Genomic DNA, 23,400 nt, shown 5'->3' with positions numbered 1-23,400 from the left:
ACCAGAAGAGTTAAGCAGCAGTTCCATCAGTGTGGTCAAAATACAGACCAGGTGATGCTGCCTTCTCACTCAATCTAGCAAGAACATTGACAGTCCACCTTTCAGGATTCAACTTTCATTTGCATTTTTATTATCTAACAGTTACTCTTTTGTTAGTTTTTTTTTATTAGCAATTGCATTTCCTTCTGCAATCAAGCACAGCTGTAAGTACTTTACCAGTAGTTAACATTTGTACATTAATTACTGGTAAATCCAATGCTTAGTCTCATAAAAATGCCAATTAAGATAAAGTGTAATGTACTTTTGACTGCATAGGAATAGCCCGTTATATCACCGCAAAAACAAAGACTGTGTTCTGAAACATCGACAAAAATTCGCCGAATTAAAACCGTAAAGTCCAACCCTTAAGTATAGTTTGTTAGAATACAAACCTGAAGTCAACACAAGTAACTAGCAGATGTGTTGTACCTATTCTAGAACACCATGTTTTACTTTAATTGTTGATGATTTTTGTTCTTTTTTCAGCTTTGTTATCCATGGTGTGACTTAAAGGACTAGACAGCTAAATTTATTGCATGTTTTTTTTTTTTTGTAACACGATGTGTTAGACATTAGAATACATGGATTACTGCATGATATTTCCCTATGACCACTAAATAATTTATAATTGAATTTCTTCTTTCCTGCTGTTTTGGTTTCGGTTTCATCAACCAAACGATGTTTGTGACGTGTAGTTGGTGTTTAACGCATCGTTTGAAAGAAGAAAACACGCAAGCAAAAGTTTGATGCCTATATCCTTTAAGTCAAGTTTATAAAATATGTTTTAAAAGCTTCAAGCCAGACACAGGTGCTAAATCTTAGAGACATTACTCTATGAAGCACTTCCATGCTAACGGATGTCCTGCTCCAAGGCTGTTGTACATCTGAATGGCTGCCGTGATGTTGAATGTTATCGCAGTGTACAGAGAAGTTAGCAGAGATGAGGCAGTGCTGCACATGAAAATAGTAATAAAGGTGACAAAATAGTTGCAATAAATTAGAAAAAAGAAATATCTTATTTGGTAAACAGTTTCTTTGTGCAACCTGCCATTTCTGGATTTTCTATGAAAATAATGAGCAAGAAGTAGAGAATCGTGTGTCCCACTCAGCACTAGTAATGGATTATTTTAATGTAAAAAGTAAGCAAAACAATTCCAAATCATGGCAATTTTTTTGATCAAGCCAATTTTTACCCAGATTTAAGCTAAACAAACTAGAGTTTGATTTTTACTCCCCCAAATTACAAGAAAAAAAAAAGTGCCCTATCTATATACTACGTGTTCATCCAGCAGATCTAACAAATTCCTTGCAAGAAGCTCTCCCCAAGTTTCAAGTTTGTGCATAAAACGAGTCCACTTGCCTCGTGGCGAGAAAAGGAATTAATTCACAAGACCACACAAGGTCTAACACGGCAGATTTTATGAAACCACTACTTTCCGATATTCATCACTACAAGCTCAGTTTTTTTATCTTTACATGCAGTATAACACGAAAATGCCACCTAGAAGCAGGCGGCAAGGAGGTTTCTTCCACACAGGTGCTTACAAAGTGCGAGTGCAGACTAGCAACCACTCGCCTTCGCGACTGCTTCTGCACTGTTTCTAATCGTGAGCAGACTCATGCCAGATGCTCTGTGCACTTCATCCATTGTCCGCAATGCAATCTCCCGCGCTCTTCTGGAGCCCTCTTCCAGGATGTGCCACAGGTGGGCACGGTCCAACAGGTATTCCTGCATGCGCTCCTGTATTGGCGCCAGGAATGATACGGCTGCGTCAGCAATGACCAGTTTGAACTTTCCAGTGTCGAGGCCTTCTGCTTCACGACATACCTGCACACATCACATTGCGTTTCACCGTTGCTGTATGCGAATGTTCTGTCGCATTTTCAGTGAAACACCTCTAACCATCAAAACAAAAAACACTGCAGTAACACAGCTCGCACAATTGTAAGCTACGATAGATGCACCGAGCATGTGACAGTATAAACCTGGGCAAGCTGGGACTGCCTGTAACTGCAACATATTACAAAGCAGCAGCTGGTTGCTTGGGAGATGAGGCTTTCAGAAGCATTGTGCTTAGCGAAGTCGTGCAGTTAGCAGAACAGAGAAAACAAAGGGTGATAATTCGATTTTAACTGGGCAAGGGCAGCTAGGCTGTGGCTAACGTGTTTCGACTGCACATGGTGGGCTCAAAGACCAATTTTCACAAGCGTTTCACTCCTGAGATGCCGAGCACCAGGACAGGAGAAAACTTCAACCCACTGAAAAACGGGTGGGTACAAGGCAGCACCGGGGAATGACTGCACACCTTACCATAGGTTGCTTAAACCACTGGGTCACTGCTGCGGTCACCTTGGAAGACTTGCAATATTTAGCAGTCTTGTTACTTAATGTAATATTAAAGGGACACTGATGACAATTGGAAGTTGACCTGTATCAGTAGGGTAACAAATTCTAATAGCAAAAAGACCACTCCCACCAAAAACAGGTTTTTATAAGATAGAAAAAGCCAAAAAATCTAAATAGGGGTGCTGTCACCACCAGCCAATTTTACAAGTAAAATGCATGTGTTGATGATTTTTGGGCATGGATGCCCAGAGGCTACTGTACACAGCCATTCACTTCAACATAGTGAAGCCTGTGCTGCTTGAATCGACTGGCGGGAAGATTTTTAAATAGAATTTTTTCGCAGCTAAATGCGTCTTTTACCACACAAGTGCCACGCAGAAACAGCAATCACCTCCTCAGGGCTGAGGCCAGTGAGCAGACTGTGCAGAGCCACAAGGTTAGCGACAGCTGGCCGGGACTCTGGTTCATAGGTAACTCGGGAAGTGCAATCAGTGAGTGCCTTCTTGATCTTATCACGCACTGCACTGGGAGTGTCGTCCAGGGCCACATAACTGCGAGGGTCGTCGCTGGACTTGCTCATCTTCTTTGTCGGGTCTCTGAGGTGGCGCAGCCGACCAGCTTCTCCTGAAACTAAGGTGGAAGGGCATGTTCCGAGTGCAGCCTTTTCCCATCCACATTGTTATGGCCTAGCCCAATCTTGTCCTGTTTGTGCCCTGTCGTGGTGATCTCTTGACACTCCCCCAAGAAAAAGTTCTCATTACACAGCATTATGAGACAAGTAATGTTGAAAAAAAAAAAATCCCAGGCTTTTATTCTCGATCCGTATGGATCATATGACCACAGGTAGCACTGTATCAAGCGCACCCACACGGCACCAGGCAGGCTCAGGCCTGCCTTGGTAGCATTCCATTTGGCCGGATGGTGAACAAGGGAGGTTTTTACACCAGACTACAACTGTGCTGCATACCTCTAAAAAGGCTTTAAAGGTGCAATCTAGAAAAGTTTTCAGATCCTACTGCAAACTGAAAGGGGCCATGCCGATGAGCTGTTTGGTACGCACCTGAAATGCATGTGCCATTTTATTTTGTTCAATTATTGTGCCATTTTTCATAACCTTTGAGCTACCTGATGACTACAGGATGTAGAAATGAAACAGTGCAAGAGAAGGAATGGCAGACATAAGTTTGGTCCCAAAGTGACACAGGCTATGAGCGACGCCGTAGTGGTGGGCTCCAGATAATTTTGACCGCATTGGGTTATTTAATGTGCACTGAAATCGGACATTACACAGGCCTTTAGGATTTAGACTCCACCTAAATGCGACCACCGCAGCCGGGATCGAACCCGCGTTTTTCGGATCAGCAGCCGAACACCATAACCACTGAGCTCAGTAATTATGGTGCAACAAAAGCAGACAGCGCGTCCTTCAGGTTATGTGCAGGGCAAAATTTTTTCCCTTCTGCTTTAGTACGGGCCCACAGTCCCATGATATATTTTTTCCTTTATGGAGCTTTCACATCTTCAGTCAGTCACGTGGAGCATGTTTTGTTTTCAGTTAGTCTTTAGTTGCCCAACACAGAATTTGTACCCTCAGGAACATCATCATTTAGAGGTCACCAAGCTGACTGCACTACAAATGATACTAAAGCTTGCTCTCATGTCTGCTCAATGGCAGGCCCAATCATCCATCTCATTCACTTTATGCTTCCACTCCTTTCCAGCCAGATATTTCTGCTCCCTTGGGAAAAATGGTAGCGTTGAGCACGACAAAACAAATATAAGAAAACTGATTTAATATAAAGGTACCAAACAGCACTGACTCGAAGAGAGCAAGAAGATGACCTTATGTCAGTTGAATTAAGACCCTAGAGGTCCTCTTTTGCTAAACAGACTAGACGGATAAACGTCAGCAGCCGAGCTCAGCCACTGCCAGCTGTGACCAGCACGCGTTCCTATATGACCGTTTGATCCACCTCATTTCCTGGTCCATTGTTTAGAGAGGCCGGAGCAGACAAACACTTGCCTAGAAGGGGCTCAGGCACGGGGAAAATGAGCCCAAAGCGCTTGTTGAATGTCTCAGCCGTGTCTTGCACGAGGTAAATGTGGGGAAGCTGGTCTTTTCCCACAGGCACCTTTGTGGCCCTGCACAGAGGGCCAGGCTCAGCAGCAAGAAAAACAATACCTTCCAGCTGTCAGACTCACTTGTACAGCATCACATCTGCACACTGGAGTACAGGGTAGAGGTAGAGTCCCAAAGGTGTCTCCTTCATGCCAGCAGTCTTGTCCTGCAAAATAAGTGGCACTGGCATTTGAGAAAAGGACCAAGCGGCTTTGTGAATGGTGTTCAATGGATTGGTAAAAGGCTACTTTCCATTTCAATCAGCAACCAGATGTTAATGGATGAGAGTTTTTTTACTTTGCTTCAAGTTTAATTCAGCCTATGCGATTAAAAATTGCACCTGCAGCCCCTAGACATGTAGCGTAATATGCCAGTAACCACTCTTTGGAGATGGCAAGTGGATGCACTAATTAGCTCCACTACGAGGCCCATCAAACAGTATCACAGCTCACTTGTTAGAAGTAGTAGACACAACGACTGCAAAAATGCAGCACTCTTTCTCTGCATCCTGGTGAAAATCGTAACCTGTCCAATTGGTTTATGGAACATTTCCCAGTTGATTCCAGTTGGAACCAGCAGAGAATTCTATCGGTCACGGCTGCAACCAACTGGAAACATCTGGGAATCATTCCATAAATCAATAAGGTCTGCACTTTGTAGATGTGGCAATGTGAGAACGGAGTATTTCAATTCACACAGCCGCGACTTCGGTATACCTTGAGCTGTGGCAAGTGCTGCAACCTGGCGGTAGTGTGCAGGCATCCAAGAATCCACGAAAGCTCCGCATGCTCTGGGACCTGAAGCACAAGAGAGGGGGGGAACCCATAGTCGCTTGAGGTTCGCCCAACGTTCAAGCTCTTTCGCTGCGTGTACTCTCACCTGAGACTGCAGAAACAGTATAGACTTTTCAGGATCGATTCCACACGCCAACAGGCTGGCAGTCATAAGTTCGATGTTGGTCCTGTTATTGATCGAAACCGCCTATGTGATGATACTGCTAGAAATGCAAGTGTTTTCACGCACTTACCTCAGCCTGTTGGGATCATAATGGGGCTTCGTGATAGAGTGCAAGTCCACTATGCTGAATATACAGTCATGGTTAGAGTCCTGCAATGCCTTCCACTTTTGAATAGCGCCGAAATAGTTGCCCAGGTGAGGGACGCCGCTCGGCTGGATGCCAGAGAAAACTCGGCTGGGAAACGTCACCGGCTGGCGCGCGTTGCGGTCTTCAGCATTTAAATGCTCTCGGTGCTGGTTCGCGGACTCTAAACCTCTTAAAAACGGTCGGTTGCGCCACAGATCACCGCAAAGGGTCCGCATGCCCCAGCGAGAGCAGAACCGGCACGTGCTTGAAGTGCCTGTCGTCAACATCTCGCCTAGTCCGGCCTGCTCGTCGAATTAGCGCAGCACACAATGCGAGCTCCTGGAACGATCGCAGGGGAGTTCACTTATGTGTGAACTCACAAACTAGCACTCGCAAAACGCGAAGCACGTCTTTCATTCCTCGCACTACCACGTAAACAACCGGCACAGACACAATCCTCGCTTCAAAAGCGAAACCAGCAGAAATTTTCTCTAGACCTACAAACAATCTCCCATCTTCGTAGTAGAGTATTAGCTAGCGCTTTGAAATTTTTGAAGGTATGTCCACAAGATAACATAAAGTCAATACTAGCTCACCAGGGGTAAATTAGCGCTAACAGCGTAAACGATGGACTCGAAGCAAGCGTATCCAAGCGTTAGCCCCTGCTCGAGCCAGCTCGAGCCGGCAGCGGCACGGCTTCGGGCAACTACCGTAATGAGTAGCGTGTAGGGTTGAGTCGCCGGCGGCGCACCGAAATTTTCTTCACTGTTTGCCAACGTTTAGTGGTCTGTTTTTGAGCCCCGATTAGCTCGGGGCTTAAAATGGCATTCACCGCTTGGACCGCAGTGTCCCAGTTGCTGCTTTGATCGTGAGTAGCGAGCGTGTCTCGTCAAGCCGCGGCGCGCGCAGGGTCATTCTTCGGGGAGGCTGGCGTGTCACACGAGTCGTGCCTCGTCCGCACGCGCTGCATGCGCGAGCAAGGCCGCGTCCGACGGCGGCGGCGGCGATGAGCGCGCGCGCGCGCGCGTGCTCGGGCGCGGCTCGCTAAGCGTGACTCGCGCGCGGTGCCGCTCCTTCGCGCAGTGGCCGCAGCATGCTGAGCTCGAGTCCAAGCGGCGAGTGCGCTCCGGCGGAGCAGGAAGGCCCGTCGCCTCCTTCCTGCAACGGGGAGCAGCCCACTACGGCCGTGGCAAACAATAAAGAGAAGAAGACGCCCATGTGCCTGGTCAACGAGCTGGCCCGCTTCAACAAAGTTGGCCTGCAGTACAGACTTGTCGACGAATCGGGGCCGCCGCACAAGAAAAGCTTCACCGTAGTGCTGCGCCTCGCGGGCCACGTGAGCACTCGCATACCCTACGCTGGAGCCTCGCTTTCTTTCTCACTCGCATACCCTACGCTGGAGCCTCGCTTTCTTTCTTTCCTCCCTCCTTCCATCCGTTCTTCCGTTGCACTTGTTTGGCGACCGTTCAAGTATGCTGCCCGCGCGTGCAGTTTGAAGTTCTGCCAGGTGCCATTCAATGCACGTGATCCGCTGAGCGTCGGCCCAATTCTTTTCCTGAAATTTCACAGTGCCTGAACTAAAGCTTTTGTCATCGTGACAGTTACATTAATTGTTAAAAAGCTTCTCCAAATAACCGTGGATTGTGGTGGTTTTATTTTTTGCAAAAAAGAATGCACACACACACAACAATAGACGGTGGCAATGAGTAAAAAAAAAAAAATCCCTGTGAAAAATTTTCCGAAGTGAACTAGCATTGATTAAATGACTTGACTGACATGAGCGCTAAGCATGCAGACACTAAATTCCACAGGATGTAAACTTCCAGCTTTGCTTGTAATTAATTTTCATAAAAATGGCAACATTTGTGGGTTCAGAGTTTGAGAACAGTTGACAAGTTGGAACACTGATTGGGACCTTTGGGAAACATACGGAGTCAGTTTCTCTGCACAACAAAAATCCTTTGTCTATGGTGGTGGCATCCATTCTTGAGACAGTGTAGTTGCACTTGCAGTGATGGTGAGGTGCGTCCCTACAGACACGCTTGGGTCAGCCTTGCACTTAATTATGCTTCTCAAAGGCAGTGCTTTTAGCGTAGACTTTTGTGGGCACAAATATATAGTACTTAATATTGAGGTTTTGGCAGTTGTGGCCACCAGTGTAAGGCAGCATCTTGTCATTTAAACTTGATTTCATTACATATTGTGGTCACCTGTTAGGCACTTGGCAGTGCATATCAAATTGCAGACATCAACTTCTGAAGTTGAGGTCTCAAAACAGGTACAGACAATTGGCTGAAAATTCTTTCTCTTAAAAATCGAGGTTTTGCATTTTTCAGTTGTGCATGATAGATAGCGAATGGCTTTTCTGTGGCACTCCTGACAACAGAGTGAACTGGTGCCACCCACTCGTTTCACATTTCGTCTGTCTACCAAAGAAGCAATTCTCTTGTATGAATCCACCTCTGATGGGAGGAAGGAAAGAACTTTGTTCAAAAGGGATTGGCACAAGGCTGCATGGGGTTAGGCAACTGCCGACTCTGATTTCAAGCTCTGCCTGGCCTCCTACAATCCCTGGCAGGAGGAGTACCAGGCGACAGGATCGAGCATCAAGCGAGCGCAGCATGCAGCAGCACAGCGTGCCCTGGATGAGACGTCCCTGGCACGGCCGGTGTCACGGGCCCCCCAGCGGGCACAGGGACCCCTGACCCCCACGGTGGAGCTGAATGCGCTGGCCATGAAGCGAGGCGAGCTGGCGACATACCGGGTGGTCGAGCTGCCCCGCAGGGCGTACATACCTGCGTTCAACTTCCATGGCATGTGTCACTCTACACGCGGCTCTTGTGAGTCCCTGCTGTCCTTGGCCTTTTTTTTTTTTTCGCTTCATCTTGAGGCTGTGCGAGGATACATACTCATGCCTGCATCATTTAGGACAACAGCTTCGTAATTCTTTTACACTTACTGCTGGCTTAATTTTAAACCTCTGCAAAAGCAGGTGGACAAAGAGACGAACACGCCTGCTTCTTCTTTGTGCCTTTGTCTTCTGCACTGGTTTTAAATTAAGCATGAAATACCAGCTCACCTAGTGTGCAGGTCTCTTACTGCTGTTAGCATTCAGGTGTCAAGCACAAGTTGCATTGTGCAGTTTTCTACAATGCACTTCCTATAGAACAGGGTTGATCAGCGGTGGCCGCCACGAAACGCAACACGAAACACGAGACGCACGCGTCTGCGTGCTGTGCGATGTCAGTGTGTACTAAAGATCCCCAGGTGGTTGAAATTATTCCTAAGTGCTCCTTTGGCACCTCTTTTTTCCTTTATTCACCCCTTACGGTGCGGTTCAGGTGTCCACTGAGATGCTTATTTTTTTCCTCAACGACCAATTTTCAATTTGTCTGGAAGCAGTATTGAATGCTCTAATGTCAAAGACACAGAAACGCTTTATCTGTGGCTAAATAAGCTTGTGCTCCAGAATGGCTGAGACGTCATCACTCTACTAAAGGAATATTGCATCAAGGGACCCTAATTTATGCAGTTTACGAAAACCAGCAGGGCCATCTGCTGGGAGAATTCAGAACAAATACCATGTATTAAGAAGGGCCAGTAAACATGCTCACATTGTACTTTACGGTGAGCTCTTAAGTGTGAGATTTGAATTGTGAACAAGGTAACAGTAGATGTAAAAAAAAATTCTTTAGAGCTGTTGTTTCTTCTTGCATGTCCTTGTGTACTGCTTGGTGAAATGTGTACAAACTTTGTCTGGCCATCAGTTGTTTGCTCAGTCAGTTCTCTAAACAAATGCTGGAAATCCTTTCTGTGTCCATCTGTCATTACCTGCCATGGCTTCTGTTGTCTTGGAACAGTATTTGAATGATTGATTTATTTTTATTTTCAAACAGTCATTACAGACTGTCATTACATTTGTTGTGTTTACAAAAATAAAATGCCGTAATTGGCTGGTCCTCCCATGTTTTAAGGGGCATGGTGGTGATAAGGGCAGACCCTGATCTTTGAAGTGTATATATATATATATATATTAATGACGTCACAATTATACAATCTTTCTGGAACATGCAGTTAATTGTGGTGATTCTAAATATGTTGAGCAAGTCTTTTTAAACACAGCATATGACAAATCTTGCTGCAGGGAACTAGCAGAAATGCATGCCACTGGTTTCTCATGAAGTCAAGGAATGCAATAAGCGTAACATTATCATCCTGCCTATCATAGCAGTTGAGTTATGGGGTTCTGAATTCGCGACTTCAGAAACGGGAAGCAAAGTTTATCCCTGTTTCTGGAGTGGCAACTTAAAAACCCTATAACTCAAGTTCTATAATAGGCAGTGTGATAATTTTACCCGTATTGCATTGCTTGATGTCACGAAAAAGTAATGCCATGCATTTAAGCAAGTTTCCTGCTGCAAAATTTCTTGAAAAACTTTCTTCAAAAAAACGGCATGAAATATTGCATAAGGACTTGCTTTGCGTGAAATTAACTGACGTATTTAGAATTGGCACACAGAATTACCTGTTCCTTGATGATATGATAACTAACTTCATTGATAAAAATTTTTTTCAAAGACGGTCAGGGAAGAAAATGTAAAAGATGTAGTGGTGGCATCTGGTTGGTTGGGCAGCAGAGGCATGAAATGTGCTGCAGCGTGGGAATGCCATTCTGCCTTTTAGTGTACTAAAGTATCACTAAGAAAAAAGGGAATTCTGAGAGGGCCGTGGGAATGGCACGGGTGACTAAAATTGCACCAAAGAGTGCCTAGATTTTTTCTTAACTGTGGCTAATTCTGTTGTGTCCCTCCTTTATTTAATTGCTCTTGAATTTGTTTGCACTTGACAGCCTGACCTCTTCACTTCATACACAGCCACATTTATTTTCATAGCTCAATTGCGCATCAATATGTACACATCGCCAACTGGCCTGAGATCTCTATGCATCAACTTTCATCAAATTTACTAGTGCTTTAAGGAGTATAGACACCAACTTCTGGGTGCATGTTTTCTTCTTTGTAATGATGCGTGAGGCATTATTATACATGTATTACCACGTGATATTCTCCTACGACAGCTTAATAATTTATCATTGAATTTCTTTCTTGTGCTGTTTGGGTTTCAACACCCGAACAATGACATTGAGGTCAGTGTGGTTACAGGTCATAACCACACTATAGGTTATAAGTATTGCAGAAGGCATGAGAAAACTGCAGTATAATCGTTGCTTCTACATTTGTTGTCATTCCGGCTGTTGAAGGCTAGCTTCAGCGCTGCAGTGAATTAAAACAGTGAAGCAGCGATCATATCACAGTTTCTTCATGCCTCACGTGACGTATAACCACACTTTGACATCACAGCCATTGTTTGGCTTCTGAAATTGAAACCGAAACAGCACAGCATGACAGAATTAATTATTTAGTAGTCATACGCGTACCACATCATGATTCATGCATAGTAGTGTCTTCCGCATCATTGTACAGAAGAAAACATGCCACCAAAATTAGATGTCTATACTCTTTTAATTTCTCTTCAATATTTCATATCGCATAGGTAACCATTTCGAATTTAATGTGAACACATGTGAATGCAATGGACAGAGCAGAGGGCAATGCACTTGTAACTTTTTTGTTCAGATGGTTATTTCAGAAGTATTCCTTTGCATTTTTTGGTTAGCTTGAACTGTAGTTGTGTTTAATTGCACTGGCTGATCATAATGCTGCTTCCTGTGTCCCAGGCCTGTACTCGCCACACTACCGGCACATGGACACTGCTCCGGGGGGCTACTGCGCGACGCTGGACGTGGGGCCGCGGCGTTTCCATGGCGAGGGCCCTACGGAGCAGGCTGCCCGCCATGCAGCTGCCCAGCAAGCCCTGGCCCAGCTGAGGCACCTGCCTCTGCGGCCGCCACCTCCACCACAGCAGACTGGCGCGGCCACAGATGCGGACACCGCTGGGGATGAGCTCAAGTCGCCTGTCAGCCTGGTGCATGAACTGGCCCTCAAGCGCGGGCTCTCAGTCGTCTTCCAGGTATGCACCTCTACCTTGTTCCTCCTGGTTTTCCTAAGACGAACATCTTACGGATAACAGCAGCAATGTTTCTCTATAAGGGTTTCCTGGTAGGAAACTGTCTTGAAGCATCACTTTTTTGTACAGCTACATCTGGCAACTGGAGAGATGACAAGTTCTGTGCACTTGTGATGAAATTCGTGGCGTTCATCCATGGTCTGTGTTGCTACTGCTTCCATACCAAAGTGCACCTCCTACATGGCACTTCACGGACTGCCATGATGTAGTTGATGTTGGGCATGAGCACACTGGGGAGAAAGTGGACTAGTATGAGTGTGCTTGTCGTAGTCCTATATCGTTTCTTGATCACTTCAATAGATAATGTGTGTGCACAAATGGAGCTTCTAGCCCCCACCAAAGCAGATGGTAGTGGAGTGGGTGAAGTATGTGCTTAAGTGTGCACTGCTGGCACGTATTTGTGGCAAATGCTGTTGTTGTGTCTGTTTTGAGTTCAGAAACTACCTCTTTAAAATGAACTTACTTCAGGTGACAAGAAATAAAAAAGGGACGTTGTAAAAAAAAAATGTTTGTCAACTGTAATGCTATCGCGTCATACGCTTAATGCAGAGCTTAAGTGTCCCCTCCAGTTCTGATCAATTTTTCGACACAGCTCATTATGTAAAAAAGACATGAATTACAGTGCAATATGTCTACTTCTTTTCATGGTTGTGTTTTATAAAAAAAAAGGCATTTCATTTTTAATTTTAGTAAACAGCATTCATCCGATTCTTGGCCAGAAATCTGATGTGGGCACAGCTCTGCCAAATGGCTTTTCCTGAACTGTAGAGTTTAGGTACATTTTCATTTTGAAATGCTGCACACACCTTGCATACAGCCTTTTGAACTGAACAGACATCAGCTCCCTCAGTCTAGTGAAGTTTGTGTAGTTTACTACCTTGACTACTCTACTTGATTTGCCTTTTTTTCTTTTTTTTTTTTGGCTGGGCTCTGTGATGCACTTCATGGCCCATCTGTTAAAAATGGTATAGCCACGACCATGATCACCATTACTAGTACCTTGAGCCAAAGGAGTGACCGAGTGGTCTCAGCTTCCACTTTACACTGGGCACAAGCTTGTCACTGTCCTGATGCTCAATCTCTCTGGGGAAAATTGGTCTTTCACTGCACCTCATGCAGACCAGGCCTGATGCTGTTTGGTCAAGCTGTCCTTGTGCCGTGAAAACCAAATCATTGCCATCAGATTAGCACCTTGTAGGTAATCATAGCTGTTGCCAAGATCTCAATGACTCTTTGTGTGTAGTTTTTAAAGGTTGCCAAATTCTGATGGTACGGAGTGCGTAGCTTTAGCTGTGGTTGGGAAAAAAACGTGCCATAAAATGGTGCCAAGTTGCCAGCACCTTTGCAATGTTCTGTGTGTGTTCTGTTGGCTGCAGGTGGTGCAGGAGAGTGGCCCTCCACACATGCGCACTTTTCGGACACGCTGCACTGTGGGGGAGCTGAGCGCCGAAGGGGAGGGCAATGGCAAGAAGGCCTCCAAGAAGGAGGCTGCCCAAGGAGTGCTCGAGCAGCTGCGCAAGCTGCCACCCCTTGAGCCACCCCCGGGACCGGTGGTAGCTTCGACTAGTCCCGGCAACGCGCAATTAATGAAGCGTCGGGCGCCCCCCAAGAAGCGCGCCCGCAACCTGGTGCGCGACCAGCAGGCTGCAGCACCACCGTGCGAGGTAGGTCTTCCTCTCGATGACAGGAGCCTGGCTACAGAAATTTGGAGAAGGCTTTATGGAGGACTATGGTAGCTGTGTACCCACTATAGATATCTTCCAGTATTATTACATAAGGCTCTTCTACACCCTGATTCCGGAATGCTTGCATGACTGCTGAAGGTTCAACTGAGTCAAATGCTATTTCGTAATCTATGAAAGTTATATAACGGTGTGCTTGGCGCATGATGGCCTTAGTTGCTTATGTGCCATTAAACCCAACACAACAATATTCTGTGCATTTTTCCATCACCTGATAGATAGTGTGAATATGGTCTGTTGTCGAGTAGCCTTCACAAAAGCCTGCCTGATAATTGGGTTGGATGAAGTCTAAGGTTGTTTTGACTCTGTTAGCAATTACCTTAGTAGTTGACTGCGGCGGTGGCCTAGTGGGTGAACATCCGCCTCGCATGCGGGAAGTGCAGGGGTTCGATCCCCAGTGCCGCCGCTTCCCTGGTGTTCGTCTTATTCAGGGTGAAATGCTTAGGAAATGGGTCTTTGACCCCACCTGCAGATGCCCTTGCACCATAAAAATTCACTATCATCATCAATTACCTTAGTAAATACTTTGTAAGCAACGGACAGTAAGCTGATCCATCTGTTATTTTTCAAGTCATTGACATCCCTTTTCCTATGGACTAACACTACGTTAGCATTCTTAACATATTAGGAAAAGCAGAGAAAATGTGGGTTCCTGGTTTTTCTTGCGAGCAGCACTTTTTCCCCGCTAAAACGTATGCGTTCCCAAGCAATGCATGGACAGATGGGAAGCCGAACACTAACCTTTGACAACACTCCGATGTGCACTGTCAGAGAATGAAGAAATCGAAGAACCTGAACACCTCTAAACAGCATATTTGTTCCATGTATTCTAATGTCTCCCACATCATTTGAAAGAGGAAAACACGCAAGTAAAATTAGGCATGGTATGAAATTTTTATGCCCAAGCACTGGCTGTCACTGTGCTTAGACATTTCACGGTCTAGGTAGAGGAGTTGAGTCTGTTAGCACTTTATTGCTTGCATTCCACCTCTGGGACTGGTGAAGACATAAAGCTTGTCGGCAACCATGGTGACTACCTGCGGTCAGGCTTCAGCACTCTGACCTGACTTGGCTGCTGTCTTTGCGTAGGTGAACCCCATATCCCGGCTGATCCAGATCCAGCAGGCAAAGAAGGAAATGGAGCCCACCTACGTACTGGTGTCTGAGCGAGGCGACCCCCGACAGCGCGAGTTCGTTCTTCAGTGCAAGCTGGGAAACCTCACTGCTCAGGTATGTTTGTTCGGTACCACCTGCCTGCTGTGCTTGGAGTGTGAAAAGTGCTCTGGTACTCTTGGGAGCTAAAAGTGATGCATACCACCCGAGCAATGGCTCCATGTCGCACCACTGCCACGTCATGGCAGTACCTGGTGTTAAGACAGCCAAAACAGGGACTTTTTTTTATCTGCAGCCATATCAGTCTCCTTGCTTTTATCTGTCACGCTTTTGCTAATTGAAAATGCCAAAAACTTGGCACTGTGATGCAGTTTAATCAGTGCTTATGTGGTCTGCATCATTGCTGTTCCTGATGGCTCATAAAAAAAATGCAATGGTTTGAAGAAGCATGCTGCTTAAGCACTGCCCTGTGATAAATATCGCTAATGGCTTACATCAACGTGCGCTTGCCTCAGTGAAAAGTCTGTCCGGTCTCCAGTGCACTCACGGCTGAAATGGCTGCAAGTCAGCACTTCTGGTGTCTTTGAGGTATGCAGCGGCACAAACAATCCTTGCATGCTGGAGTAGCAAGCAGTGGTGAAAAGCGAAAAGGAGAACATCCATGTTGACAAAGTTGAAAGCCCTGATACAATGCTGCGTGTCCCATTTGACTTAGTACACTCCTCCGAGGACACATCTATTCATCCTTGCAGCCTAGGCCTCAAAGCTTGCACTAAAAAGTACCCATAATTTAAGTACCACTTTAACAAATTTTCAGTTTCCTTTGATTTCAATTGACCAGGGTCTAATATTGACCATCCTGGGCCATCTAGGTGAAACTGGACTTTTCTGAAATGAGCACTGTGAAACACTGATTAGAAATGTCTGGCTTGGTGACGTTCTGTCCTTGACAAGTTCAGCTTTGTTGCAGCTTTGTTGCACCTGTCAGAATGTGCTCTTCCTCGTTGCACTGCAGGGTGTGGGTCCCAACAAGAAGACAGCCAAGCGGCTCGCAGCCGAAGCCATGTTGCAGCGGCTTGGATACTCACGCCCACCTGCAACCAGCCAGGCAGGTGGAGCAGCTACGGTTGATAGTACAGAGCAGCCGCCCCCTTCTTCTGCTGCTTCCAATGCTACTGCTGCTACCCGCGGAGTGGTGTCGCCGCTGAGCCCCCGTGGCGGGCGTCAGCTTGTGCCGGGCCTTCTGCTGGTGCCTGGGCATGGGGCCGCCGGTGCAGGCACAGCTGCTGCAGGCTGTGGTGTTGGTGGCAGCGGCAGTGGAGGGAACCGCATGGCTTCTGCTGGAAACCTCCAGGCGAGCTCAGCGATTGCGAAGGAGCTCCTCGACAAAGGTGGGCAGGACATCTGTCGCTACCCTGGCTGGCATAGGCGGAAACTACGTTGATGTGAAAAAGTTTGCCGGAAACATCAATGAAAGGAACAGCAAGCTTTTGAAGTCTAGCCATTGTGCTAATGTGAGATGGAGTTTGGTGAAATGGGTTCATCAATGAGCAGCCAACATTCGAAGTTGTTGAAATCAGTATTTTTTTTATTTTTACGAATTTTGTTTTCTGCTCTGATGATAGTGACCGTGGACGTAGTAATGCCTGCCATGGATATTAATACCACTGAAAAATGATAGCTAAAACGTCCATAAGTGAAAATTTCTCTGGTTTAAAAGTTATCCACATTAATCGTCATTGGACCATTTGCACATTTCATGCTGTATTTTTTTTTTTTGCTTGTTACAGGGAACATGTGTTACATTTTGGCACCTCAGTCTTTACTACAAGAAAACTGCAGTGGGTTTCTCGATCTATTGTTTGGGACATTGGCCCCATCAGTGTTTTGGAACTGGTAATCGAGATGTGATGTAAGCTGATTGGTGCACCTATTGAGTCGTGGAAAACGTGTTTGTGTCATGAAACCTAGATTTCTGAACAAAGAAAAGACCAGGGCTGACAGCTTAAAGGTGCACTAAAGAGGAATCTGAACTCATCTTTTTACCACGGGAACGCTATCTACACATTCTGGACATTCTTAGAAACTTCAAGTTATTGTCCTGTGCAGCCGATTGCCCCAATTAAATCGGATTGAACGTCCCGGCTCCCACCTTTTTTTTTTAACTCAACACAGTAGGTAGTAGGAGTCAACCAACGCATCAACCAGTCTCGTGGCAGCTTGCCGCTCTTCCAGCGGCGGAGTGATACGCAAATGAAAGAGTCCACATGTATATTTATTTCCATGGGCCTGATTTGTGGCTATGTTGTCTGTGACTGAAACTGTTTATTCACAGAAACATGAAAAACTAAATAAAAACAAAAGTGAAGCCGCTACTGGATTGGCTGAAAGGCACTCCACGCGTTGGTTGACTCCACCTACCTACTGCGTTGAGTTCAAAAAAGGCTAAAAAAATTCAAAAAAGTTCAAAAAAGTGTCTTTCCTAAGTAACTTTCTTTTTAAAATAACGTGTGTCAGTGAGTTTCGCTCGTGTGAACGCTCCTCACAAGAATCTACTAGGAATTTGAACAGGGCTAGCTGCGTGAGGGATGCTGACAGCTTTGATGTGTTTGCATTCATCTAGCATCTGAATACAGCATGTCTATATGTTCAAAGAATCAGTCTACAGATCGACCACTTCTGTATGGTTGGTCAGCCACAGTGTGTGCTTATTTTTTATGGGCAAATGCGACAGGGGCATGTCTTTGTCACAGCAGGTAGTAGGTATTGCACATGTCAGGTATTTAGGTCATAGCAAAATACAATAAGAATACATTATGCTGCTCAGAATTCAGTATACTGCTTTTGGAACAGCGAAAAAAAACAAAACATACTAGCTGGGAAACGTGCATGGAAAAAAATGTTTGTCGTTGTCTGCCTTTCTTTTCTTACTTTTAGTAAGGGCAGCATGCTTCTCTGGTGTTTGCAAGGCTTTGTGGCTTTCACGATCGTTCACGTGCTCAGAATGCCCTAAACACACTGCAATTGCTAGCAGCTTGAAAATGCAGCACCCAGGAATGTAACAGCGGTGTTCTACTGTAATGGGTTCAAGTGCAGACTCGTGTTTTATCCCTGCATATATTCATTGCCAGGTGATCCGCCTCACTACGAATACGTCCCCAAAGTATGTCGCACATTATGCTTATGCAGCTGTTGAATGTTTCACCTTTTTGAAGGTGTGTCCCCGACAGCTGAAGCTCTCCGCCAGACTGCGCCTGTGACGGCGGCTCCAGTTCGACCCAAACAGCAGCTACTCTACCTTGCCGAGGTGCTGGGCTTTCAGGTCAGTGCTGCTATGTCTTTGCTGTAGATATGTGTGCTCCTGAAAGCGTGCGTTGTGCATTCAAAGTTGTACAGACACCATATTTTGGCTGGGTGTTTTTTGTAATGATGCTGAAGACATTGGTAAGCATAAATTCTTATGGAGTTTCTTTGTATGCATTAAATAATTTATAAGGGTGTGTTAATATTCGAAACTTCGAATAGTTTGCGAATAGTGTTCGCTATTCGATTTGATTCATGTACAGTAGTACCCCGTTAATATGGAGTTGGCGGGGACGCGGGAAAAGTATGCACTATCCGGTATTACACCTTAACCGACTAGTACAAATTTTCCATTATTCACACTTCGAAAGAAAAATTCAGGCGCAGTAAATTTCCAGCGAAAACACGTACATATGTGCACTTTATTTTCTGCTGCCGACCAGAAGTTCGTCATTTTCAGCGATCTAAAAATTGATGCGACTGGCGGCAAGCTTTTCCATGAGGCCCATCTTTTCGGTGAACGCCCTCATAACCATCAGTGCTTGAGCAGCTTCTGCCACATTAGGGCTGAAATCTTCCGTTGCCAAGTCGTCGATGTTGTCCTTGTTCTGGGTGCCCTCATCGCTTTCGGGTGGCGCAACAGCTGCAACAATCTCGCTGTCCGACCAGCCCGGAGACATTGAAACCTCGCTGTCCACCTTGCAGACCATTTTGAAGTCGACAGTCTCCGCACCGTCCTGTCGCTCCAACACCTTTGTTAGTAGGGCGTCATGGTCATCAGCGGTATCGCTGACTTTGTGATCGCTTGCGCGCACTATGAATTTCACCCGCACGAAGCGATTCTGTACCGTAGCCAGGCCATCCTGCTGCCACGAGAACACTAGAAGGTGCACCGCGCCCAGAAGATCGATAATGTACGTTTTTCTGCTTTCCATCACCAGAAGCATTCTGTGTAGGAGGTTCTTCCTGTGGTGATGCTTGGCCGAACGAATGATGCCTTGGTCGAGAGGCTGCGCAAGTGCCGTGGTGTTGAGTGGCAAGAAGAGGAGCTTGATTGCGCCCAAGTTTTCCAACTCAAAATGAGAGGATGCGTTGTCAAGCACTAGCTGGATTTTTCTTTTTTCTGCCATGAAACGCCAATCCAATAACCGGACGAATTCTTCAAAAAGCTTGCCAGTCATCCACACTTTTTGGCTGCTCCTGTAAATAACACCTGAGGGCAGTCAACTGCCTTTAAAGCACCTTGGTTTGGCGTACCTTACAATCATGAGGAGTGGAAACTGCTAGCTTCCTGTCATGTTAACTGCAAAAGCAACCGATATTCTTTCTTTTGCAAGCTTGCCACCGGTGCAGTTTTCCCCCTTGAATGCCAGCGTTCTGTTGGGCAGAAGTCTGTAGAAAAGCTCCAACTCACCGACTCATCTAAGTTGAAGACATCTTCCGCGGCGTAGTTGGCTAACTGTTGCTGCAGTGGCCCATTCTGCCATTCTTCGGCACCCACCCTGTCCATGTGTGCTACCTCTCCACACACCACCCTCGAACTTATATTGTAGCGTGCTTTGAACCTAGACAACCAACCGTTACTGCAAGAAAGATCTTCGCAGTTCAGCTGAGCAGCAAACACTTCCGCTTTTTCGGCAAGAATGGGACCGGTGACAGGCAGGTTTTCTGGGCTAACTTCTTTAAGCCACAGCACCAAAGCTTTTTCCACGTCGGGAAAAGCAGAACCCCTCAAGCTGCACCTCTTCACATTCGATACAGCCCTGCTTTTCAGCTCCTCCCGAGCATTCCAGATGCAGCAGACTGTTGTGAAGGGCAAGTTCCACTGACGTGCTAGTGCACTCTTCATTGTTTCATTTTCAATGGAATGAGTAACGCCCATCTTCTCCGTCACTGTCAGTACGCGATACTTCGGACGAGTAGGCTTCGGCATAGTGCCGGCCGTTCGCACACACACTAACACAACAACCGCTTTGCGCTTCGCACAGCACGAGCTCGGAACAAAGGACGCCACCACAAAGCGCGCGTTGCCTACCCACAACACAACGAAACTGCATGCATAGCATGAGCAGATGTTGATGCGAGGCGGCGAGGTCACATGGACAGAATGGGGTGACGGTGATGGTTACTGTGATATGGCTGGCGACGATGCATTCGCGTGCAAGCACACAGAAGCGGCTGGCGCTTTCTGGGCTCCTTATCTATACGGACATCGCCACACTCGCCGAAGCATGGCCGAAATGGTCGCAATGATGTATCACCGGCGGTCCGCACATTGATAATGTCTTTCGGAAAGGCTGTAACGTTTTGCATCACAGTAAAGCGCCTTGCCAAACTACGACAGCAAGTATGCATTAAGTGGTAGGCATTTCATTAGCCACTACGCTTTAAGCGGTCAGCCAATACATTGGTTTCAATGGTGGTTCAGCCAGGGAATTCTCACAACTACGTTTTAATCGCGCCTACTTGGTTAGCGGGTACTTATTGACTAGGTTTCACTGCATCACTTTCACTGTTCGGACTATTCAAACCTCCTAAGCGTTAAAAAATTTCAAATTTTTAGTTCGTCCAAACTGGCAGCGAAACTTGACAACATTCCCATACCGCAGCATCTTGCACTTGTCACGTGACTTATTTTGCTCTTTTCTCATAGAATCGACTGCCGGTACGTGGCAAAAGTTTACACGTGGTAATGCGCTGACGGCCATCGAGAACCGCCGATGCGTGCTCACGGGCCAGAAAACGAAGTGCAGCATCATACGACACGTCTGTATGTCTAGCCACGATGCAGTCAACAGCTGACTGTGAGCCTGACTGATAGTGATCCTCTCGTTTTAGATCACCATGACAAGATGCTGCACGCACAGAAGCAGCCCGGCTTGTGCAGGATAGTGGAAAGGGTGAAGTTGCGGCCTGCATGCACTGCTGTGGTTGTTTCACAGTGACCATATTGATCGTTCTTAATTTGCATCAGAATCTAAAACCCACATATCTTGGTCCACAGAAGACAAGAAAAAAAAGACATGCGACTGAAACGTCGGGCGAAGCCTAATGTGCAGTGCACCACACGTGCTGAACCACTTAACGGCAGGGTTTTGTTGTTGCGTTTAGGGTAGCATGTGTCCACCATGGAGCTTGCAGTCCGGCACAACCGATATACAAAGACTAAGCTGGCTAGATGTCATCGTGAATGCTGCGTTTTGGGTGGCATTCCACATCTGGCAACTGTCTTCAGTCATCGGAAGGGAGTTTGGAAGGATGGTCCCATTCGCGTTGCAGCGTATGTTGCTGCTATTCTATCTATTTAGCGAGCTGTCTTGTTGCATTTTGCCAGCAGTGCCTTGCCTGCCTTGCCTTGCTGTTAATTAGCCGCTGACATCACTTCCCCAGTAAGGCGCAGTATCTGGCCACCATATATCCTTCATGATGACCACCATCAGTAAACTCTGTTGTGATGTGAACATGAGGTCATACTGCAATATTAGACTGTTTTTTCACTGGTTGGTAGCCAGCAATGACGTCATATAGAACCTCCTCTAGCATGGAGGAAGAAAGCAAGCAAACATTTCTTCTTTCATAGTACCCAAGCGGTCGGCAAGTTTAGCACTTAGCTGTTGTCGACATACACCTGTAGCAGCGGCATGGACAATTGCAGCCTTGCTGTAATGATCCTGTGGTGAGGTTGTCCAACTCAAGGCGGCTGTCACGGAGGTATTGAAGACTGCGGTATTTTCGTTTGTGGTGTACCACTTTTCAAGCGACATGGTTGCAAGGAAGCCATCCTATCTGGCGTTTGGGTTTGTTGCTGCTGTGTCCTGGCACTGCTGTGCGGTGAAGCCAACCTAACACTTTTGGCACTTTTTATTCGTGGTTTCCGTAAGCCCTTCGAGCGCCTTCAAAACGGCGCTAAATCTTATGAAATGATTTCTTACTGCTCTCTGTTATGAGGTCACCAGAGTTGCAAGGGAGCACTCGCATTCGATGTCGTCGAAAAGTATGTCGGATACCAATACCGAGAAAAGTAGCGAAGAGCGCCTTTTCGAGTTTATTAGCATCATCAAGCACTCCAAGCACCAGAAGCGTATGACTGTCGTTAACGTCCGACACTGGCGGCACTCTGGACATTGAGGACTTCTGCAGACTTTCAATAGGGTGGAATGAAGGCCTTGCATCTTGTGTCTTCTATTGCGCTTTCCACGGGACGAAGTGTCGAATTCACGCTCGGTGAGCAAGTGTGCCGTCTCCAATGACGAGTTTCTCGTTGCATGGCCGCTGTTCCGATATTTGATGCTGGTCTTCTTAGCTGAATGTTCGAGGCTTAAAGCTTCCATTGGTCGACCTAAATGCCATTGCAACTTTTTTTTTCGTTTTCGTGAAGGTGAGAGCTGACCTGTACAGCAGATCAATCAATATTCGATTATTTTCAGTGGTTATGGCGCTTGGCTGCTGACCCAAAAGACGCAGGTTCGATCCCGGCCACAGCGGTAGAATTTCAATGGAAGCAAAATTCTAGAGACCCATGTAATGTGCAATGTCAGTGCACATTGAAGAACCCCAGGTGGTCGAAATTTCCGGAGCCTTGCACTACGGCTTCCCTCATAGCCCGAGTCGCTTTGGGACCTTAAACCCCGTAAACCAAACCAATATTTGATCATAATGTGCGAGGTGAATTTTTGCTTCGATCTTTTCAAGCTGTGTTCATGGTTTTGTGTGCAGGTACAGTTCACTGACTTCCCCAAAGGCAACAAGCAGGACTTTCTGTCGCTGGTGACATTGAACACGAGCCCGCCACAGGTGAGCCATGGGGCGGGCTCATCGCTGGAGGCTTCCCACGACGAGGCCGCGCTGGCAGTGCTGCGGACGCTCGCACACCGAGGGCTGGACACACTTGGTCAGCCGCCGGCCAAGGACACACCCGAGCCACCATTGCGTCTGCGTCAATAAACGCTGCCCGGCCTCTCATGTGTGTGCTCTTACCTGTGTACCCAAAGCTCGCAGTAATGCACTAGTTGAAAAAGTATGTTACATGAGCAGCATCATTCCTAAAACGAACACAACCAGCCGTCCTCACTGCTGAGACAAGTGTTCGTGAGATAGGGGCTCACTTTGTTCCTTTTTTCAAATGTTAGCTTTTAAAAATGTTTCGGAACATAACATGATCGTTACAGCCCTTGTTTCTGCAGAAAGTTGGAAACCATGAAATGCTTTGTGGTTGAAAAAAGCAGTAGTGTTGTAGTTAAAGCTTCTTAAGCATGATCTCAGTTTTGCATATCTGTAGTTGGTATGTGGAGTGCATGGATTTAGTTGCACTTGTTCTGCAAGTGAACCTTCAGCTGATTTTGAGAAAAGGAAAGGCGCATAACTGCCTCAGTTTGCAGGTGGGCGCCACCCCTTACTCACAGGCCAGAGTGATGTGTGACTGATGCCTCCACTGACCAGTGAGTCAGTTACCCTTGCTACTCATAGGCTTCGCACATGCAGACACACACTGCTGAAAACCGGGGAGTGTGGATAGAAAGGGTGGCTGGGCCACCATTGTAAGAGCGGCCTGATTTGCCAGCAGTGA

At 46.4% G+C, this 23,400-nt stretch overlaps 2 protein-coding genes across 3 annotated transcripts; one reads left to right on the top strand and one right to left on the bottom strand.

Moving 5' to 3' along the window:
• Positions 1-1,441: 1,441 nt before the first annotated feature.
• TrpRS-m (Tryptophanyl-tRNA synthetase, mitochondrial) lies at positions 1,442-6,060 on the bottom strand. The gene is made up of 7 exons (XM_077631117.1): positions 5,533-6,060; positions 5,385-5,466; positions 5,222-5,302; positions 4,589-4,671; positions 4,410-4,528; positions 2,778-3,016; positions 1,442-1,867 (listed from the first exon to the last, which is right to left on the bottom strand). Exons 1-7 carry the CDS (start codon positions 5,874-5,876, stop codon positions 1,601-1,603), a joined length of 1,215 nt encoding a protein of 404 aa, XP_077487243.1. The 5' UTR covers positions 5,877-6,060; the 3' UTR covers positions 1,442-1,600.
• A 202-nt stretch (positions 6,061-6,262) lies between these two features.
• stau (double-stranded RNA-binding protein Staufen) lies at positions 6,263-22,796 on the top strand. Of its 2 annotated transcripts, none has more exons than XM_077631116.1 (9): positions 6,263-6,457; positions 6,673-6,925; positions 8,168-8,402; positions 11,327-11,619; positions 13,053-13,340; positions 14,508-14,648; positions 15,547-15,922; positions 17,747-17,853; positions 22,551-22,796. In XM_077631116.1, the coding sequence occupies exons 2-9, from the start codon at positions 6,683-6,685 to the stop codon at positions 22,776-22,778; spliced, it is 1,911 nt and encodes a 636-aa protein (XP_077487242.1). In that variant the 5' UTR covers positions 6,263-6,457; positions 6,673-6,682; the 3' UTR covers positions 22,779-22,796. The 2 variants fall into 2 exon arrangements, with proteins under 2 accessions (XP_077487242.1, XP_077487241.1); XM_077631115.1 differs by having other exon boundaries at positions 8,168-8,429.
• The last annotated feature ends 604 nt before the right edge of the window (positions 22,797-23,400 follow it).

The sequence above is a fragment of the Amblyomma americanum genome, chromosome 7, assembly GCF_052857255.1.
Source record: "Amblyomma americanum isolate KBUSLIRL-KWMA chromosome 7, ASM5285725v1, whole genome shotgun sequence".
Lineage (NCBI taxonomy): Eukaryota > Metazoa > Arthropoda > Arachnida > Ixodida > Ixodidae > Amblyomma > Amblyomma americanum.
This window is presented reverse-complemented; position numbering and strand designations above follow the sequence as displayed.